This window comes from Pristis pectinata, chromosome 41, assembly GCF_009764475.1.
Source record: "Pristis pectinata isolate sPriPec2 chromosome 41, sPriPec2.1.pri, whole genome shotgun sequence".
NCBI lineage: Eukaryota > Metazoa > Chordata > Chondrichthyes > Rhinopristiformes > Pristidae > Pristis > Pristis pectinata.
Window position 1 is genome coordinate 1,102,047 of NC_067444.1, and position 21,297 is coordinate 1,123,343.

General features: G+C 50.0%; 2 protein-coding genes across 3 annotated transcripts; both read right to left on the reverse strand.

Annotated features, from left to right (window-relative positions):
• Positions 1–1,391: 1,391 nt before the first annotated feature.
• Positions 1,392–7,315, reverse strand: LOC127566453 (NLR family CARD domain-containing protein 3-like). Of its 2 annotated transcripts, none has more exons than XM_052008886.1 (6): positions 6,426–7,315; positions 3,090–3,176; positions 2,766–2,936; positions 2,443–2,610; positions 2,180–2,277; positions 1,392–1,650 (listed from the first exon to the last, which is right to left on the reverse strand). In XM_052008886.1, the coding sequence occupies exons 1-4, from the start codon at positions 7,292–7,294 to the stop codon at positions 2,499–2,501; spliced, it is 1,239 nt and encodes a 412-aa protein (XP_051864846.1). In that variant the 5' UTR covers positions 7,295–7,315; the 3' UTR covers positions 1,392–1,650; positions 2,180–2,277; positions 2,443–2,498. The 2 variants fall into 2 exon arrangements, with proteins under 2 accessions (XP_051864846.1, XP_051864845.1); XM_052008885.1 differs by having other exon boundaries at positions 1,758–2,277.
• Positions 7,316–7,729: 414 nt separating this feature from the next.
• Positions 7,730–20,040, reverse strand: LOC127566455 (uncharacterized). Its single transcript, XM_052008888.1, has 4 exons — positions 19,881–20,040; positions 12,746–12,917; positions 12,583–12,648; positions 7,730–8,151 (listed from the first exon to the last, which is right to left on the reverse strand). Exons 1-4 carry the CDS (start codon positions 20,031–20,033, stop codon positions 7,730–7,732), a joined length of 813 nt encoding a protein of 270 aa, XP_051864848.1. The 5' UTR covers positions 20,034–20,040.
• Positions 20,041–21,297: the final 1,257 nt, after the last annotated feature.

Sequence of the window (21,297 nt, forward strand, 5' to 3'; positions counted from 1 at the left end):
CTATTTCCCAGTTTCGCCAGACCATCCGGGCGCTCCGGTTTCCTGCCACATTCCAAAGACGTACTGGTTAGGAAGTTGTGGCGTGCTATGTTGGCGCCGGAAGCGTGGTGACACTTGAGGTCTGGTTCCAGAACACTACTCAAAAAGATGTATTTCACGGTGTGTTTCGATGTACATGTGACTAATAAAGATACCTTATCTTGTCTTACGTGCCACACACCCTCTTTCCCCATCCCTTCTCCGTCCCCACACACTGTACCCTCCTTTACCCCCTTTATGCACACACTCCCCCTCTTTCTACACCTCCTCACCACTTTTCACCACTCACTCCCCTCCATTCCCTAGCCCCTTTCCCTATCCCCATTTCCCCACCTTCCGCACACTTTCCTCCTTATACCACCTTCTCTCCCCAATCCACTCTCGGACTTTCCACACACACTCTCCCCCTCTTCCCCACCAATACCCAACTCTTTCCAACATCCAGGACTCCACTTCCCATCACTACTTCCCACTTCCCCCACACCTCCCCCGAATTTACCAGAATTCTACCACACCGCCTCTCCAGTCAGTTTCCCCACCCCCTCTCCCCATTATTCTAACCCCTCGCCCCTCTTTCCCAAACCCATTTAACCATCTTTCCCCACACCTCTCCCACGACTTCCCCAGCCCATCCCCTTCTTCCCACCATGTCAACCTCCTTTTACGCCACTATCTCCCCTTGTCCCGATCCCCTCTCCCACTGCTTCCCCACATCTTCTCTGCAAACATCCCAATCCCTTCTCCTATCACTTTCTCCACCCCGTCTCACCCCTTCCTCTCCTCCAATTTCTCTGCCCCTTTCCCCGTCTGTCCCTCAACTAATGAGGTAACGCAACTCTTCTGTCGGTGAGGGAAGCTGTGGGCCGATGTTACAGTGTGCCGCTGGTGCTCTGGCGGTGAGTGAAGCTGTGGGCCGATGTTACAGTGTGCCGCTGGTGCTCTGTCGGTGAAGGACGCCGATGTTACAGTGTACCGCTCGTGCTCTGTCGGTGAGGGGCGCTGTGGGATGATGTTACAGTGTGCCGCTGGTGCTCTGTCGGTGAGGGACGCTGTAGGCTGACGTTGCAGTGTACCGCTGGTGTCCTGTCGGTGAGGGACGCTGTGGGCGAATGTTTCAATGTGTCGCTGGTGTTCTGTCGGTGAGGGACGCTCTGGGCTCACGATGTGCTGACTCCACTGTTCCGGCAGCGTTGCGCGCCCGATGTCGCTGTCGAAGAACGGAGTCTGTTCCGCAAAAACAGGCGCTCTGTGACGCTGTGTTGTCCGGTCACTGATTTTTCCTCAAGACAGACACAAGTCAGACACCAAGACAGGAACTCAGAACTGAACTGACCATGGTTTATTGAGTTCACCATGACGATTGTAAGTTAAAGACTGAGTGACTTTCTGACGTGCAGATAAACTAAAATTCTTACAATTCAGTGCGATTCGCGCACAATTAACAGACAAGCGACAATGAACGGCAAGTTGAATGATCAGCCCCTTTTATCAACGTCAGTCAACACCAGAAGGAGTTGCTGGATGCTCTCTGTCTTCACTCAGATTAACAGCACGGCGATTATAAATCACAGTTCAGGGACGTGTCCGAGAACGCTACAGGTCTGGAGTTATCTATTGAGGAATTATAAAAAATATATCATTACTATATCCACAGGCTGCTGAATGGAGGAAAAATTCCACCACTACCCCCTCAGCAAAATGGCCAGAAAGGTTCTTACCTCGACTAATTGACTCCCGTATCACTCAATGGAATTGCTGGCGTCCCAGGGTGTGCCCCACCCCGGACACTGAATGCCATCATTCGTGTCCTAGAATGAGTGTTACCCTGGACACTGAATGCCATTACACGTGTCCCAGACTGAGCCCCACCCCGGATACTGAATGCGATCACTTGTGTCCCAGACTGTCCTGGAACCTTCCTGTCTCTCTAATCCCCAGTGCCCCACTAGGCGGCATCCGGCCCCGGATATCCGTGGCAGCGGTCGAGTCACGTGTCACCGGGACTCCCACTGATGTCACAGCGGGGAGCGCGCGCTCCGCCCCGGCCGTTGGGATTTAAACCGGGAGCGCGCGCGTTTAAAGGGAGGGGCGGTAAACCGGCCAAAAACTATTCCCATCCCGCCGGAGAGGATGTCTGTACATTTGGACGTTCACAGGTCGACACACAGTCCGGGTCTGGTTTCCTGCAGCGACCTCAATTCCTTCTCCCCGGTCCGACTGAACTGATTCCCCCGCAGCCTGAAACAGAGTGAAGAATAAAGAGGAAATAAACAGATTCCACATCAGTGTCAGTAACTGGGGACTGGGGTTCATGTTTCAACAACACTTACAGACAAATGTTACCAGAAAATCCCGCGGATCCAATGATGTTTTATCACATTAAACATGAACACAAACACGTACCCGATCCACTCCAGACTCGGGAGGGCCAGGATGAGGCGGCGGAGAGCGGGGACAGATCAGTTTGTGAGGGAATTTGATCCCAGGCCCAGCCCTGTTAGTGAGCGTTTCGTACTGAGAGCGGAGACGATATCCTCGGCACCAGAATCTGTGAGACCGACATCCCCCAGCCTGGAGATGAGAGAGAGTGAGGGTGAGGGACACAGAGAGACAGGAGACAGTGCAAATCCCCAGGGTTTATCAGTAGCACAATTACTGACCACATTAATGTTCGGTGTCAGTCACCCAGTGACTGTAAACACAATCTCTCACAGTCTGGAACTTACCGCAGTGTCTGTATTTTACAGCCCGGCTCCATCAGTGTCGCAGACACCAGTTTCACTCCCGAATCTCCCAGTTTATTACCACTCAGGTCCAGCTCCGTCAGTGAGCGGTTTGTACTGAGAGCGGACGCGAGATCCTCGGCACCAGAATCTGTGAGACGGTTCACCCCCAGCCTGGAGATGAGAGAGTCAGGGTGAGGGACACAGAGAGACAGGAGACGGTGCAAATCCCCAGGGTTTGTCAGTAACACAATTACTGTCCACGTTAATGATCAGTGTCAGACACCCAGTGACTGTAAACACAATCTCTCACAGTCAGGGACTTACCCCAGTCTCTGTATGTTACACTCTGGGTCCCTCATAGCCGCAGACACCAGTTTCAGTCCAGAATCTCCCAGGTCGTTGTTCTCCAGTCTAAACACAGACAGACAGAGTGAGGAACAAACTGATTCACACCCGGGGTCCAGTCAGAGTCTGACATAAGAGGATATAACTCGGATATTACATGGGACACTTCAGGACATTAATTATTGATTACACCTCTCAGTTCCCAGCTCCCGGACACTCGCGGAATGTCAGTAATTTATCCAATAAAGTGCTGTGTAAACTCTCCCCCGTCAGTCTCAGTGTGTGTGTGAGAGAGAGAAAGAGAGACTGGGCTGGGGAGGGGAGAAGTCACCAACACGCAGTGCGTTAGGAGGGGAGAACTAAACTACAACTGAGGAAGGGAAGAGATTTGCACTGAGGAGAAAGGGATCATGGCCGCACCAGGGGTGGGGGATGAGAATGAGCAGGCAGGGGTGGGGGGCAGAGTGGACTCGCCAGGAGGGGTCTGAGGAGGAGGGAGAGTGACCGCTCCGAACTTTGGGGGTGAGTGGGCACGCCGGGGGTGGTGGCGGTGAGAAGTGAATGCGCCGGTGGTGGGGTGGTGATTGGAGGCTCCGGGGATGCGGGGGTGAACGTGGACGCGCCGGGGTTGGGAGTGGTACTGGACGCGGCGGGTTGAGGGTGTGAAGGTGGACGCGCCGGTGGTGGGGGACTGGACACGCCGGGGTGGGTGGTTCGTGAGTGGACGCGCTGGGCATGGTGGTGGTAAGAGTTGACGCGCCGGGGTGGGGTTGGGGTGAGACTGAACGCGCTGGAGTTGGGGGAGTGAACGTAGAAGTGCCGTGGGTAGTGGGGACAGTGGACGCGACACTGGTGGAGTTGGTGAACGTGGAAGCGCCGGCCGTGTGGGGGAGAGTGGACGCGCAGGGGTTGAGGATAGTGGACTCACCAGGGGTGGGGCTGGAAGGTGGACGCGCCTAAGGTGGGGGGGGGGTGTGGACGCGCTGGGGGTGGGTGCCTGTGAGAGAGGAGGCGCCCGGGGTGTGGGTGTCTTGAGGGAAGAGCCGGGGGTGGGGGCTGGGTGGACACGCCGGGGTTGCGGGAATAACTGTGGAGGCGCCGGAGATGGAGAGTGGGGAGTGGACGTGCCGGCGATGGGGTGTGGGGTGGACGGGCCGGGGGTGAGGTGTGAAGTGGCCGCGCAGGGTTGGGGGTATGGGTGTGAACCTGGACATGCCGTGGGGCTGAACGTGGAAGCGCCGGGGTGGGGCGGTGTGGACGTACGGGGGTGCAGGTGAGAGTTGATGCGTCGGGGGTGGGTGTGTGGGACTGGACGGGCCGGGGGTGCTTTGTAAACATGGATGCTCCGGGGGTGGGGGTGGTGGACATTGACGCGCCGGAGGTGGGAGCGTGGGACTGAACGGGCCGGGGCTGGGGTGTGAACGTGGGCGCGCGGTGGAGGTGGGGGTGTGGGGAAAGTGGACGCCCCGCTGTTGTGGGGTGAACGTGGACGCGACGGCGGAGGGGGATGATTGGACGAGCAGGGGGTGGGTGGGTGAGATTGTACGCGCCAGGGGTGGGGTTTGAGAGTGGACACGCCGGGGGTTCGTGGGTTATAGTGGACGCGCCAGGGGTGGGGGTGAGAATAGACGCTCCGGGGGTGTAGGGGGAGTGTGGTCGCGCCACGGGGGGAGGTTGGACGCGCCGGTGGTGGGGTGTGTGAATGTGGACGCGTTGGGGGTGGGGGCAGCTGAACATGAACGCGCCGGTGTTGAGGGAGAATGTGGACGCAGCGGCCGTGGGGTTAGTGATAGTGGATACGCCGGGGCTGGGGGCTGTTGAGTGTGGACGCGCCGGGGTTGGGGTGGAGAGTGTGGACGCGCCGGGAGTTGGGGGGAGAGTGGTCGCGCCAAGAATGGGGTTGAATGTGGACGTACCGGCGGTGAGGGAGTGAACGTGGACGTGCCATGGATGGGCGGCAGGAGTGGACGAGCCGGGGGTGGGTGCTGAGTGTGGAGGCGCCGGAGTTGCGAGTTGGTGAGACTGGACGCGCAGGGGGTGTGGGGAGTGAACATGGACGTGCCGGGGTTGGGGGTTGAGTGGACAAGCCGGGGGTGGGGGTGAGAGTGGACGCACCGCGGGTGTGGGGAGAGAACGTGGACGCGCCGGGGGAAGGGGAGGGAGGAGAAGAGCCGTGGACGGGGGCAGTATGAAGACGCGCTGGGGGTAGGTGGGTGAACGTGGGCGCGCCTTGGGTGGGGGAATGTATGTCGACGCGCCGGGTGTTGGGGAGTGAGTGGACGCGCCGGGGGTGGGCTGGGAGAGTGGACGCATAGCGGGTCGTGGGTGTGGACACGCCGATTGTGAGGGGTAATAGTGGATGTGCTCCTGGTGCGGGGTAGTGAACGCGCAGCGGGTTGGTGTTAGAAAGTGGACGCGCCGGTGGTGGGGGGGGTGGACGTGGAGGTGACAGAGGTGGGGAGGGAAGTGGTCGAACCGAGGTAGGAGGTGGGTGATAGTGGACGCGCCGGGGGTGAGGGAGGTGAACCTGGATGCGCTGCGGGTGTGGAGTTGAGTGGATGAGCCGGGATTGGGGGTGAGATTGGACGCGACGGGGGTGTGTAGTGAACGTGGGCGCGCCGGGGTTTGGGGGCAGCGGACGCGGCGAGGCTTTGGAGTGAACGGACGCGCCGGGGGTGTGGGTGAGAGTGGACGCGCCGGGGGTGGGGGGTGAACGTGCACGCACCGGGTGTTGGGGGAGTGTGACGCACCGGCGGTTGTGGGGAAAGCGGATGCGCTGTTGGTTGGGGAGTGAGAGTGGACGCGCCGGGGATGGTGGGGTGTACGTGGACGCGCCAGAAGTGGGGGTGAAAGTGGACGCGACGGGGGTGTAGGTGAGAACGTGGACGTGCCGGGGTTGTTGGGGTTGAACGTAGACGTGCCGTGGGGGTGGTAAGTGGACAGTAGACGAGCCAGGGGTGGGGAGTGAACGTGGATGCTCCTGGCGTGGGTGGGTGAACGTGGACGCACCGGAGCTGTGGGGGTGAACGTGCCATGTGTGAGAGGTGTGGCCGGGCCTGGTGTGGTGGGATTAGGGGACGCGCCGTGTTTGTGGGGGAGAGTGGTCGCGCCGGGGGTGGGGGTAGTGTCAGAGTGGATGTGCCAGGAGTGGGGGTTCAGAGAGCCGAGGCGGGGTGGGGTAGGGGACAGAGTCCAGCCGAGGAACAGATGAAAGAGAGTTGCACTGGGAGGATGAGGAGAGGGAGGGAGACACACAGAAGCAATACAGATCGCGAAAGCTTTATAATTTAGAAATAGAAACAAATTAACAGTTACCCTAATTCCCTGCAATTGTGCAGCGCCGGTCCCAGCCGCTGGAGCCCTTCACAATGAATGAAGCAGCCCCGCAGATCGAGGCGTTTCATTGTATCACAGAGCCCAATGACATGAAACAGGACGGCGCAGTCAATCGGGGTCAGTCGCAATCCACAGAATGAAAGTGTTTCCACAGATCCCAGTGTGGCCTGAGTCAGTCCACGGTTCTGAGACTCAAACAGGTAATGCAGTGTGTTCAGGAGGCTCCTTTTACCAGCTTTACTCCCTATATTTCCAATCTGACGTTTAATCTCCTCCTTCACCCAGTCAACCACTCGGCAGGTTGTTTGATGGGGAAATGGACCCAGAAACTCCTCCAGTCCCCGAACTGACCCTGAGGAGGAGAGACCGGCAACAAAACGGAGAAACACCTCAAATCGCCCGTCCGTCGTGCTGTGGGCTTCAGTGAGGAGTTTCAGGATATACCTCCGATCTGGAGTCTTGAATTGTGCGAGTGCGGCTACAAACTCTTGGATGGTGAGGTGTGGGAATGTGTACACCACGCTCCGGCCACAATCCTCTCTCTCCAAAAGTTCCATCAAGAACCCGGACAGGAACTGGGAAGGCTGCAGATTGTACTTGATCAAATCTCCATCTGTAAACACAATCTTCTTCTTGGACACTCCTGTGAAGACCATCTGACCAACATTCAGAAACACATCACGGGGGTTTTCAATCTCACGACTGTGGTTTTTCACGATGTTGTAAATATAGTAGGAATATAATTGGGTGATGGTCTTGGGAACTCGCTGCGGGTTCCTGTGTCTTTCTGTGAAAAACAGACCCAGTGCCAGACCGAGGATCCAGCAGTAGGAGGGGTTGTAGCTCATGGTGAACAGGATCTCGTTCTCCTCCACGTGTTTGAAAACAGCTGCTGGCACTGTCTGATCTTCAAAAAGCCTTCCGTTCCTCACCAACAAATCCCAGGATTTCAGCTCTGACACTGATCTCCGCCTTTTCTAATAAATGTAACGCAGTGGGACGGGTGGTCACCAGCACTGAACACCCTGGGAGCAGCTTGTGCTGGATTAAACCGTAGACAATGTCAGACACTTCACACCAACACTCGGGATCTGGGCATGTGTGCTGAGGTTCTGTGTCTCTCCGACTGCCAGCAAAATCGATTGCATGTTTGAATTCATCCAAACCATCGAATATAAACAACAATCCCTTTGGGTTCTTCCAGATCTCTGCCAGAATATTCCGAAAGTTAGGATACTGATCCAGAACCAGTTCCTTCAGATTTATTCTGCAGTTTATGGAGGTTAAGTCCCGGAATTTGAAGCTGAAGACAAATTGGAAGTGTTGGTATATTTTCCCCGTGGCCCAGTCATAAACAATCTTCTGCACCAATCTTCTGTTTTTCCGATCCCCGGGACTCCGGCCACTGCTGACGAACTCACAAATTTGGATTTACTCCGGGAAAAGCTGCTCTGGAACAATTGATCAGTGCGGATTTTTTCCAGCTCTCCCCGGAGATTCTTCTCTCTCCATTCCTCATGGTCCCGGCCTCTTGCCAGCAGTTCATGTTCCACAAGTCTCCGATCTCGAACAGTAGAAATGACCGTGAGCTCAGCGTATCGATCAACCAGCTGGAAAACCTTCACCTTCTCCCTCATCAGGATTGTGTTCATTCTCAGTGTTTCAGTTTGTGCCCGAAGAGTCTCCTTGTGTTTCTGCTGAATATCTTCCATGGGAATAGAGAGAAAGTGGTCTCACGGTCAGATGTCCAAAGCAAAGAGAACTTATGTACCCCCAACCACACTCAGATATTAAGATTACAAGACATAATTCAATGTGTTCGGAGATGTTATTGCCGAAAGTAAGATTCGGCTCACAGACAAGTGATCGGTGGTCTGTATTGGCCAAGAAAATATCAGATCCTCCCATTTTGATATTAACCGAATTGTGAAGGTGAACTTTCACCACGACTTTATGATATTCTCCCTGCCCTCTCATAGACACCTTCCATTCACAAGATCAGAAGACAAGGGAGCATAAGTAGGCCATTCGGCCCATCGAGTCTGCTCCAAAGAAAAGGGAAAATGAGAAATCGGGGTGGGGGGTGGGGGGAAATCTGCTCCATGAGCAAAAAAATAAAAAATCCACTAATCTAACCCGAATTTCCAGCCTTATCCCCATATCCCTTGATACCTTGACTAATTAGATATCTATTTGTCTCATCCTTAAATGCCTCTAATGATCTGGCCTCCACTGCTGTACTTGGCAAGGAATTCCATAAATTCACTACCCTCTGGCTAAAGAAATTTCTCCTATTCTCTGTTTTAAACCTGTACCCTCTAATTCTGGTCCTGGACTCAACCACCAAGGGAAACAGCTTGGCCGCATCTACTCTGTCCAGTCCTTTCAATATTTTAAACATTACAACTGCATCTGTCATTCCATTGTTGTCCAGTCTTTGAGAACCGTTGTCTTGATCTGCTGTTTGAAGATGGGGAGCAGGGCATTGGGTATTCTGGCAAAGGGACAGATTGCGGATTCATTGCGGTTGCATCAACATAAAAACAGATTGTGCTCGAAATGCTCAGATCGGGCAGCACCTCTGGAGAGAGAAACAGGGTAGAAGATTCAGGTCGATGACTTTTGAAGTATGTTTCAGATAAGGGAGAGGGAAGGGGGTGGCTGCAATGGGATGAAGACCAAGACAGTATCAATGACGCATAAAGTAGTGGTTGAGGACAGGAACGGGTGGCGAAGTCCTGGTGATTGCTGCTGATCTATCTGGTGGGGTGGAGAGCGTGGATAATAGAAGACGAAAGTGAGAAGAATGTTATGTTGGAAATGTGAAACAAACCAACAGGCCAGGCAGAGGAATGATCGAGTTGTCAGTACAGATTGACGATATTTTAGAGAGATAATCTGATACGACTGGACAAGTGGTTGTCAGGAAATATTGTATTCAACGTGGATCTCACAAAGTTGTGGCGTGCCATGTTGAAGATGAAGTGTGGTTGCTGGAGCCCACTCTGGGCTTTGTTGGAACAGTGTGGGAGGCCCAAGTCAGATAGGTCAGACTGGGCGTGGGATGGAGAATTGAAGTGGAAGGCAATTGAAAACTCGGCCTCCCTTGTCAACTGAACGGGCTACACAGAGGGGGAGTAGGACTGCAAAGTGGTCATCCAGGCTGTGTTTCGTTTTCCAGTTTATAGGAGGCTGCACCTTCAGTACCTGATGCAATACACTGAACCAGAAGTGCAAGTGAATCACTGCTTCAACAGGAAGGTGACTGTGTCCCTGGATCGTGGGAAGGAACAATGTAGGTATCACGAAACTGCCAGGAGCTTTGCTTCAGACCTCGGCCAGGTTATCTGGGGCACACTGCAAAGTGGGACAGGAGTAGTGCGTGAATAGACGGAGTTTCTACTGGGACTGCATCAGTCCCAGGCTTGGTTATACGAGTTCTCACCTTTTCCATTCAACATTCCACGTGAGCCTGACCTGGGCTCCTGATGCCATATCACCCACCCCCCAAACACACTGAGCCCCGTCCACTTTAGCTCTACAAAATCGCTTCCCTATTGCTCTGTGCCCAAGGCTAAATCCGCTCGTTCCTTTTATTACTCCCAGACTTCGTGTTGGTCTCCTTTTACCAACCTTCATCAGTTTCAGCTTTGCTTGCAGCGGTTAGCATAACGCTACCTCAGCGCCAGTGACCCGGGTTCAATTCCCGCTTCTGTCTCTAAGCAGTTTGTACGTTCTCCCCGTGCGTCTGCCTGGGTTTCTTTCGGGTGCAGGTTAGGAGCTGTGGGCATGCTACGTTGGCCCCGGAAGAGTAACGACACTTACGGACTGCCCCCAGCACATTCTCAATAACACAAAACGTCTCTGTTTCGATGTACATGTGACTAATAAATAAATATGTAATATCTTATCTCTTCTCCGGCCTTCCCCAAATCGCAGCAACCTCGTTCAACCAACAACCCCACAATTCCGTCTATTTTGACCATCACTACAGAAATGCCTTTATTTAAAAACAGATAATTTCCATTAATGAACAGCAGCACATCCACACTACCTCCCTGCAACCTGCTCCACTCCTCATGGTCCCTGTGCTCCTCCAATTCACCCACACTTATCCTCCCAAATTTCCAGACCACTGGCTGCTGTGTCTTTCAGCTTCGAAGATGTAAACGACAACCTTCCCTCCAAGAACCTACCCACCTCATCTCAGACTCTATTACTGTTTCGTAAGATAGCCTGGTTATCCACAATAAGGGTATTTCTGCTATAACGCATGTTTTAACAACTTGAATTGGTTATAACGTGATTGCTGGATTAGTGAACACTATTTGCGTTGCACAGGCCACACTGGTTATCGCGCGATAGGGAAATCTGTTGAGATCGGTGCTTTGACAGCAACTACATTCTGTTCTGCTATAATGTGGCATTCTAAAACGCGAGGTTTCATAGGAATATAACCATCACATTATAGCAGAACCTCCTGTACTGTAGTCACAGGGAGGGATAGAACATGAAAGCACACAATATAAATGCCTCGATCAGGACTGGGAGAAATAATGTGGAAATTTCATGCAACTTTATAGTCATTGAATCAAAGGCAGCTGTTCCTGTAAAACTGAGACCACAAAGGGTAATCAGAAAAGGTTTGAAAATTATTGGGATTTTCTGCTGAGGGGAGCGTTAGGGAGTTTATTATATTCATTTTTTGAGAGACTGGTAATCCATTGGGATGCATTGAAAGTTTACAAACAGAATTCACAGCATTAGTGTAAGAAAGATGCTCAAAATTCCCCAAATAATTAAGAAAAAATGAAGAGAATAATTATTTTTTTAAGCCCAGAAACAAAGGGGGGAAGAAGTGCTCTCTTCCCTTGCCAAGGTTCGATCACCAGCTTTGGAGGTTGAAGGAACATAGCAGGTTGGGTCAAAGGGAAAGTGACCGTGTTTCTGTGGACATTGGGAATGGAAGGTGGACGTGGGTGTCGGGTTGCCTCACTTCCCACAGTGACGGGTTCAATGAGACCAAAATTTATATTCCAGGCGCTAAACAATCCCGACCTATAAATTTTCTGAAATTGCAAACATTATAGCAGCGTTATGCATTTTGCGAATCTTCCGCGTATCATATTCCTCACTACAATTTGAAATAAAATTCTGTCCACCACTGTAATTCATGGACTACTTTGGGTCTAGTGTGAGTCCTGAATGACAATAATATTCTTTGTAACTTTGTAACCGTTCTCTCTATCTGTGAATAGGAAGCCAGCCCACAGTGACACATCCAGTATCACCTTTCCTCCACTGACTAACGCGTTGTTAAATGAATATTTTTTTCAGTTTCTTGGATGGGATCTCACAATTGCAGACGACTGATTGCGTGCTGTGAATTTACAATATTCCCACATTCCACATCCCTTTCCCTGAACATCCTGATGGGGTAAGTTTCCAATTACGCAGTAACACACACAGCATTTGGTTCAGGTGGGAGCTTTGTGAAACCAGAGATCTGTGCAATTAGCATGTACTTGTGGTAGGATTTAGTGCCCAGTCAGTCCTCCAAAGAACACACCAACAGATTGGCATTTATACCGTTACTTAATGAGTGACATTAAATCCTGGACGTGGGAGTGATACTGAACAAATGAACCAACAGAACAACTTCAGGAACATGCCAGGTGTGTCTGAGGTTTTACAGTGCAGCACTCACAGTCCAGCCGGGGACACATTCTCCCATGGAATCACGGTTGTTTTTTGAGTATCCGCTCAGCTACGGGAATTGGAATTTAACATTTCTGTCTGAGTTATTCCAATGTACCATTTCAACTACGTGATCACTAATCAGGAACCTGCCAGGATTGTACAGTGTATCAGGACTCTGCCAGGTGTGGTGGGCTCAATGTAACTCACAGCTGGATTAGCTGAAACGCTGAATTGAGATATTTAAACAGTGTGGCAGAGATGGTATGATTTGTAACTTGAACACACAGATCAGTCATTCACTGACAGTGAATTCTGTGACATCCATTCTATTCCCCAGACGTTGACATTTGGTCTCAGATTTTGCCACCTCTCAAACAGCTGCATTTCAACATCAGTTATGTAAAGTAATTGGTTTGAATTGTGTTCCATCACTCACCCTTCAGCTGTGCGCATAAATCACATAAATCTCGGCCGATGTCCATGTATTCATATGGATCAGGACCTGTTTAAATTAACAAGGTTTCATGAAACCAGACATGAATAATAAATTAAGTAAAGATTTTCAATATGATTTTCAGATCAGTGTTGTTTGACCGTACCGAGCTCCTGGATTTCATTCAGTATTTTGTCCAACTTTGGTAACTTATTCCGCATTTTCACAAAGGATTCCCACATCACTCTCCGGGCCTGGGATCCCTTCTCCATAACCAGACTGAAGAAGAGTTTGGAACCGTCTATCCGGTTTCCCTTCTCCACGAGCTCGGTGACTTTCTGTAAAGAACAACAGTGAAAGTATTTACGAGTGGGCTGATGGACACAGAACAATGAAGAAAATATCTGCTCGGTGATGGGACGTCCCAGTGGTTTTGAGCACAGAAACAGTCACCGGCAGCCTCTTTATCCATTGTGTAAATCTCCGGACTCAGTCTTTGTCAGCGAAGAACTAACTGCAGAAATTACAAATCATAGTATTATTGCAGCAGGCTGAAGGATCACTGACTCGGGTTTAAAGTGATCAGTTTCCTCTGTCCTTCATTCTACAATGTTACATCAAATTACTGACTGACAGCACAGCTCACTTGTACAAAAGCAAACCACTGGAGGTATTGGAAATCCAAAATAAAACCAGAAAATGCTTGAATTATTCAGCAGCTCAGGCATCATCTGTGGACAGCTATTTAGTGTTTATATTTCAAATCGTTTATCTGGATGGGTGCCAGTATTGTTCATGTTTCCAACATGGTTGGATTTTATAATCGATGATTCTCTTAACAACCAACAGCACGTGAAAGCTCCGATAACTCAGCAGAATATTTTAACTGACGGGGACAGTTGAAAACCTGGAGTTACCACTAGGTGATCTCACTTACTTCTGTTCATTTCACCATAGTCACCAACCAATTACAAGAATGAAATATCTAATCACTTTACTCATGCCAACAGCTTTCTTTGGCACATCCACTGCTGATACCACACCTCAGTGACCTGGACCACGTATACAGCAACGAGATTTCTTCACAGGATTTCCATTAACATCATATGTAATCCAGATAAAAACAATTCCAGGGAAGGACATGGATATGGAATGGACCAGAGAGAAACTGAGTAAATCTGAAGATGCCATCAAGGACGGTGGTTGATGGTTGGCGTGGACTCAGTGGACTGAAGGTCCCTATTTTGTACTGTTTTTCTCCCCTACGGGAAGCAAGGATGGTAGGGAAAGGGAGAGGTTATGGAATAAAATTTCGGGGCAGAGGTTGAGTTGGGAAACAAAGGGAGGCGAGTGATAGTTGGGAAAATGGGAGTCAGATCGAGTCGTCTTGAGAGAGTTGAAGTTATAAGAGGCTGGGGTTAGGGTGACAAGAAGGGAAATGAACCTGCATGTGTTGTAATCTGATGTAAGTAAGTGGATAAATGGGAACAAAGTAAGGGAGAGATGATGGGTAGATGATGGGGGAGGGGATCTAGTGTGTAGCAGGTGGATGCAACCAGGTGGCTGGGCCTGTGGGAAACACAAAAATAGGTGATGGGAGCAGGAAGGGGCTACGGATAAAAAGTCAGAAGGACCAAAGGTGGATCGGAAGGAGGGAGGAGAACATGGGAAGTGTGTGTTACCTGAGATTGGATAATTCAATGCTCCAACTACTGGATTGTAGACTTCTCATGCAGAATGTAAGGTGTTCTTCTTCTAGTTTGTGTTGGGCCTCGACCTGGTAGTGGAGGAGGCCGGGGACAGGGCGGTGGGTGTGGGAATGGAAACAGTATTTGAAATAGCATGAATCCGGGAGATCAGACGGCTATTGCGGACAGATCGCAGGTGCTCTGCAAACCGGTCGCATATCCTACACTTGCTGTCGTTCATATGGAGAAGGCCGCTGAATTCAGGAGACGACGTTGCAGGAGGGTGCATTTTAATCTTTGCTTCATCTGGAAGGGCTGTTTAAGTCTCTGGATGGTGGTAAGGCAGGTGGAGTAGGAACTGGTGTGACCCCTCCTCCGGTTCTAGGGAATGTATCAAGTGCTGAGGAGTAATGAGTGAACCAGGGAGTTACAGAGAGGGTGGTCATTTCAATTTTCTGTCACGGCATCAACAGCGTTGACTTCTCCACTTCCCTCGCCTACTCCAACATCACACCAAGGATGGAACACTCCACTCACTTCGTACTAAGTCGACATCAGCATGAGATTCGCCGACAGGGGTGGTGCCTTTGTCATCCGCATACTGACATTTACCTTCAAGAGCCAGATCTGGCTCCATCTGCCCATCAACCACCCCTTGTCTGGTTTCCATTATCATCTTCCTCACTTATCAGATACCAACACCTGCAGACCCTTGTGTCCCCACTTATTATCCTCCAGCCTCTGTATCTTCACCCTCACCCCCAAAAACCTGGCTCCATCTGCTCCCCACTCTTTCCCCACCTTGTCTGTCTCCACGCTATCATCCACCACCCTCAAGCATCATTCCTCAGAAACCCGAAGGACAAAACTGATTGAATCACAACGTGCACTGAGTCACCTCCAGTGTATGGTTAATTTTCCATGATTGTATATGACGGGACTGTGGGGCTTTGAATTGCTCCATTGGCTGTGGTATCATCGACCTGTCCACAACGCTGGTTTGAAGCCAGAAGGCGGAGCACAGCAGCGCAACATCATTTCTGATTGGCTTATTTTGAGACACATCAGCCAATAAGCCAGGCTGAAACGAAACAGCTGAGAATTGCAGTGCAGTATTTGAGCACAAGTGCTGACGTTGCGGCTCGAGAGTCTTCGGCGAGGATACTGAGCAGAGCAATAGGTAAAAGCAGGTCAGGATTTTCTTCAAAAATTATTCTTCGGATCAGTGCAGGTGGGATGGCATTGAGTGCAATGCTATGCTCCTGCTGCAGGATGTGGAGATCAGGGAAACTGCCAGCAGACTGAAAACCTCTCCTGTGTGGTGCATCCCACTGCAGCTCCTGACTGGCCGCGTTAAGAAACTGGAGCTGGACGGACTTCACATAATCCAGGATGCTGAGAACATTATCGATGAGAGTTTACCCGAGTATGTCACAACTAAAGGTGCAGGCAGCAGATAGCTGGGTGACCATCAGGAAAGGTAGAGGGAGCAGGCAGACAGTGGAGGAGATTACCCTGTGGTTGTTCCCCTCAGCAACAAGTTTACGCCTTTGTATACTGCTGGGGGGGGGGGGGTGACCTATCAAAGCACAGCAACAGCAGCCAAATCTGACGCTCAGTGAGGAAGGCTGGAGACAGCAGGTCAACAATGATAGGAGACTAGGTAGTTAGGGGAACAGAATATTCTGTGGCCGAAAAAATGTGGAAAGGTTGGTGTGTTGCCTCCCACGTGTCAGGGTCAATGATGTCTCGGATTGGCTGCAAAAAATTCTTAAATGGCGGTGGGGGGGAGCGGAGACAATAAGCATCCAGAGGTCGTGGTACACTCTACCACCAACGCAATAGGTGGAAAGGGGGATGAGGTCCCGCGTAGTGAATATCAGGAATAGGAAAGAGGCTGAAAAGCATGGCCGATGGTAATAATCTCTGGATTACTCCCGGTACCACGTGTCAGTGAGGACAGGGACAGAAAGATTGAACATATGAATAGGTGGCTGAGGAGCAGATGCAGGGTTTCAGGTTCTTGAATCAGTAAAACCCCTTCTGGGGCAGGGTCAACCTGGACAAGGGGGACAGATTGCACTTCAACTGGAAACCAATATCCTGGCAGGGAGTTACGCTGCTGTTACACAGGAGTGTTTAAGCTTGTGTGGTCGGGGGATGAGAACCAGATTAAAAAGAGGAGGGATTGAGGGGAAGACAGATGTCATGACCATTCAGTGTGCAGTAAGGACATGTATGATTAAGGTCATGGACACAATGGGACGGAAGGGCTGAAGCGTGTTGATTTTAATGCAAGGAGTATTAAAGGTTGGGGAGATGAATTTATAGCATTGATCAGTTCCGGAACTATGATGTTGTGGCCATTAGAGTCCTGGTTGAGAGATGGACAGGATTGGCTGATTACTGTTCTAGGGTTTCCATGTTTTACAAGAGATTGAGATCGAGAGGGAGGTAAAAGAGGAGAGGGAGATGCATTCCTAATCAGGGATAAGATCACAGATGCATAAAAACTCAGTGGAAGGGTCATCAACTAAGTCAACATAGCTAGAACGCAAAATGCAGAAAGGTGCAATCACTGAAATGGGTTAACACTGAAGATACCCCCAATAGCCCTGAGACATTAACCGATGTGCAGGCGGATGAAGGAAAGGTGCAAAAACAACAGTGTTGTCCGAGTGGCTGGCTTCAACTTCATCGATAAAAGCTGGGACCTCCTTTGTGAAAGGGGGTTAGACGACGGAGAATTTGTTGGGCGTATCTGAGAGGGTTTCTTAAATCACTATGCAGAATGAACAACTGGAGGAGGGGACATACTGGACCTGGTATGCACCTTGCGGAAAAGTATGAAATTGGGGCAGGGGAAATAACGAGAGTGTTAGGCAGGAGCAAGGGAGAGATTATTGGGAACAGTTGATTTTGGGCAACAGCACATCTGCCGTGGATGGTGTTCAATGACAAACTGCACAGAGTACAGAACCAGTATGTCCCAGTGAGGAAGAAGGACAAGGATGGCAAGGTAAAGGAACTTTGGATTCCGAGAGGCTGTGAATTTATTCAAGAAGACAAAGAAAGCACATTTAAGATTTAGAAAGCTAAATATCAAACAGGGAGCTTGAGGAATATAAAGAAGCCTGAAAAGAGTTCCAGAAGGAAATTAAGAGAGCCATGACGGGACAGTAAAAGTCACTGGCAAATTGGATTAAAGAGAATCCCAAGACATTCTGCATAAACATCAACAGCTAAAGGATAAACAGGAGGAGGGTAAAAGCACTCATGGATAAAGCAGATAAAATGTACATTGAGACGGAGGATGTGGGCGAGGTCCTAACTGACTAGATTGCGTCAGTATGCACCAAGGAGAAAGACATGGAGGATCACAAGATCAGAGTGAAGCACGCTAATATGCCAGGGCATTTTAAGTTAAAGAAAGAGATGTTATTGTTTCTCTTGCGGAATGTTAAGAAAACTAAGTTCTCAGAGCCTGATTCGATATACCCCAGGTTTATGAAATAGGCAAAAGAGGAGAAATAGAGAGGGCATTGACCCAGAACTTTGTGTCCTCTCGAACCACAAATGAGGCCCTGGAGGATTGGCAAGTGGCTAATGTGGTTCCTTTTTCGAGAAGGGAAGATATAGACCGGTGAGTGTCACATCACTGATGGGAAAATATTGGAGAGGATTCTTCGGGATAGAATTTATGAACATTTGAAAAAACTTGGCGAAATTAGGCACAGTTAGCATGCTGCTGTACGGGTCAGGTCAAGTCTTACTAAGTTGGTTGACCTTTTCGAGGAGGTGCCGAAGGTTATTGATGAAGGGAGCGCAGTGGATGTTTCCCACATAGAATTTAGTAAGGCATTCGACAAGGTCCCTTATGCTGGACATCCAGAAAATTGAGATGCATGGGATCCATGGTGACTTGGCCATTTGGATTCAGGGCTGGCTGGCCATAGAAGACAGAGGGTAGTGGTCGATGGGTATTATTCTGGCTGGTGGTCGGTGACGAGTGGTGTTCTGCGGGGATCCGCAACAGGACTTCATTGGTTTGTGATACCTGAAAACGTGGATGAGTGGGTTGGTATGTTTACAGATGACACAAAGATCTGCGATGATGTGAGTAGTGCAGAAGATTGTCAAAAGATACAGCTAGATATAGATCAGCTGCAGATATGGGCAGAGAAATAGTGGATAGTGTGCAATCCGGCCACGTGTGAGGTGTTGCACTTTGGAAGGTCAAAAGTAAGAGAAAATCACACAGGTAATGTCAGGACCCTTCATAGAATTGAAGTACAAAGGGATCGTGGGTTCCAAGTCCCTAGCTCTCTAAAAGTGGCCATACAAGTTGATAGGGTAATACAAAAGCCGTATGACATGGTTACATTTATTAGTCGAGGCATTGTCAGGAATCAGGAAGTTATGTTGAAGCTTTATACAACTCTGCTGAGGCCGCATCTGGATCATTGCTTTCAATTCTGGTTTCCCGCCTATCGGGAGGATATGGATGCGCTGGAGACGGTACAGAAGAGGTTCACCAGGTTGCTTCCTGGATTAGAGGGCATTACTATAAGAAGAATTGGGACAAGCTGAAGTTGTTTTCTCTGGAGCAGCGGAGGCTGAGCGGAGACAGAAGTTTATAAAATTAAGGGAGGCATAGATTGACAGCCGGTATCGTTTTTCCAGGGTCGAAAAGTCTAATACATAACCTAGTGGGCATGCAATGAAGGTGAGAGAGGGTAAGTTCAAAGGCGATGTGTAGGACAAGTGTTTGTTTGTAAACAGAGTGTTGGGTGCCTGGAATGCGTTGCCAGGGGTGTACTGTGGAGGCAGATATGGTGGAGGGGTTTAGGAGGCTTTGATAGCCTCATGATTGTTCAGAGAATAGCGGAATGCGGACCATGTCCATGCAGAATGGATTAGTTTTATTAGGCATCATTAGCTGAATTACTTCGGCACAGGAACAGGCCCATGGCCCGATGGGCCTGTTCCTGTGCTGTACTCTTGTATGTTCTAATGGGGCTTCCACTGCCCAGTGTCAACGCAGACGTGTGGGACAACTTTATCAGCTGGACAACTCCTTTACTGTGCTGCTGATGCTGCTCCTGATCTCCCCTCCCACACTCCATCAGAAGCCACCCCCCTCTCCCCCAGTGTTCATGGTATTGCATGTTATGGTGAAGTGAAGTAGATATTGGTCCATAACACGTGGATTGTGATTGGTTCCAACTCTGCTGCTGCTACTGAACATAATGTCTTGTGGGAACTGAGTTTTATGCTGCTCTACCTGGCAATCCGACAGCTGTGGGTTCTTTGTAGTTTAATCAAATGAAATGCCCTGATGGGATTGAATCAGATGATCAGTTCTTTTTCACTACTCACAGCATGCTCGGAAGGAACAGATGACTGAATCTGCAGTTCCCAGCTCCGTGTCTCACAGAATTTAGACCTGATGCCGGATCTGTGGGACACAATTGATCAGAGATACAATTGTACTGCAGTGAAGATCCCCAGGTATGTGAGAAGGGGTGCGAGTCTGACCTTGGTCTCTCTTCCCTCTGCTACCACAGTTCCGTGACATTGGGATAAACAGGACGCAGTGTTCCTCCCACTCACCTCATGTTCCTGTCCACTGAAATGTTGCCCATCTCTCAACATAAAGCTGAGCCCTTCAACCCCTTCTTCAATCGCAGGTTTCAGTCTCTCCCGGTAGAAGTTTGACAACCGGAACAGTTGGTAATCCCCGCACTGTGTCAGGAGCTCAGACATCGTAGTCTTTGGATCTGTGAGTAAAAGGAGAAGCTAAACTCCAGCCCAAAAGCAAATGGAATATAAATGACTGCCCAGAACACAAATTAAAAAAACAAACTCCACAGGAATAAAACCCTCCCTCTGCTCAACCCTCACCACCCAGCCCACAGATGATCCCACCATCCGCTCTCCACAAATGATGATTTCTCCTTTAGCTCAATAACATTTCCACTGCCACCAACATCATTGGAAACTGAGCGAAAGATGTGGATCTCCAACACGACAATCAGCTCTGCCAACCCCACCCACCACCACCTGCAAGGTCCATGCGTAGCAACGTCCAGCACGAACGGTGCCAGTCCCATTTGTCTTGAGGTACGCACTCCTGGATTACTTCTTCAACATGTTCCCTTAATACGTTCATGCACAGGACGTGATCACTCCCAAGCTCACCCGTTACTCTGTATCACATTGCAGAGGGAGGGAACCCCTCCATTGGGGAGAGCAGTTGGGAATCGGCTGCATTCGGTCTGGAGTCACACATAGGGCGGGGTAACACTGCCAGGTTTCCATCCATGAATGGGATGTGTGGACCAGATTGATACCACAGATAATCCAGCTGTTACGCGTTCACCAAAACGGACACTGGTCTTTAATGACAAGTCTATTTTATCACTTTATTATTCCAGACACTTCGGTGGGATTCGAACACATCTTGGTCGAGGTCTCTGCATATGCACAGCCCAATAAATGCCGCCATTTCCACTGTTTAGCAATCTCCATACCCCTCCCTCTCTTTATGCTGCCAGTTACCCTCTTTGACCAATGAGGGGTATTCGCTGATGATTGGACAACATTCAGCACCATTCGTGACTGTTCAGACAATGATGCGAATACACATCCAAATGCAGGAAGACATGGACAATATTCAGGACTTGGCTGATAGGTGACAAGTAACATTTGTGACACACAAGTGCCGGGTAATGACGATGAGAAAATCGAGTCATCACCACTTGACATTTAATAGCGTTACCATCACAGAATCCCCACTATGAAGATTAACATTGATCAGAAACTGAACTGGAGCAGCTAAAATACACAATGTGGCCACAAGAGCAAGTCGAAGGCCAGGAATGCTGCGGCGAGTAAGTCACCTTCTCAGTCCCCAAAGCCTGCCCACCATCTCCAAAGCTGAAGTCAGGCGTGTGATGTAATATTCTCCACTTTCCCGGATGTACAGCTTTAACAACAGTTAAGAGCTCCACACGATACAGGACGTCAC

Bases quoted from the DNA above. Each gene is read 5' to 3' on its own strand.
- LOC127566455 (XM_052008888.1), bottom strand. From the start codon at position 20,033: ATGTCTGAGCTCCTGACACAGTGCGGGGATTACCAACTGTTCCGGTTG. The intron at 12,918-19,880 runs GTGAGTGGGAGG...TGTTCTTTACAG, and splicing joins TCAGTGGACAGGAACATGAG to AAAGTCACCGAGCTCGTGGA. The intron at 12,649-12,745 runs GTACGGTCAAAC...TAATTTAAACAG, and splicing joins GAATGAAATCCAGGAGCTCG to GTCCTGATCCATATGAATAC.
- LOC127566453 (XM_052008886.1), bottom strand. From the start codon at position 7,294: ATGAGCTACAACCCCTCCTACTGCTGGATCCTCGGTCTGGCACTGGGT. The intron at 2,937-3,089 runs GTAAGTCCCTGA...TCTCATCTCCAG, and splicing joins TGTAACATACAGAGACTGGG to GCTGGGGGTGAACCGTCTCA. The intron at 2,611-2,765 runs GTAAGTTCCAGA...TCTCATCTCCAG, and splicing joins TGTAAAATACAGACACTGCG to GCTGGGGGATGTCGGTCTCA.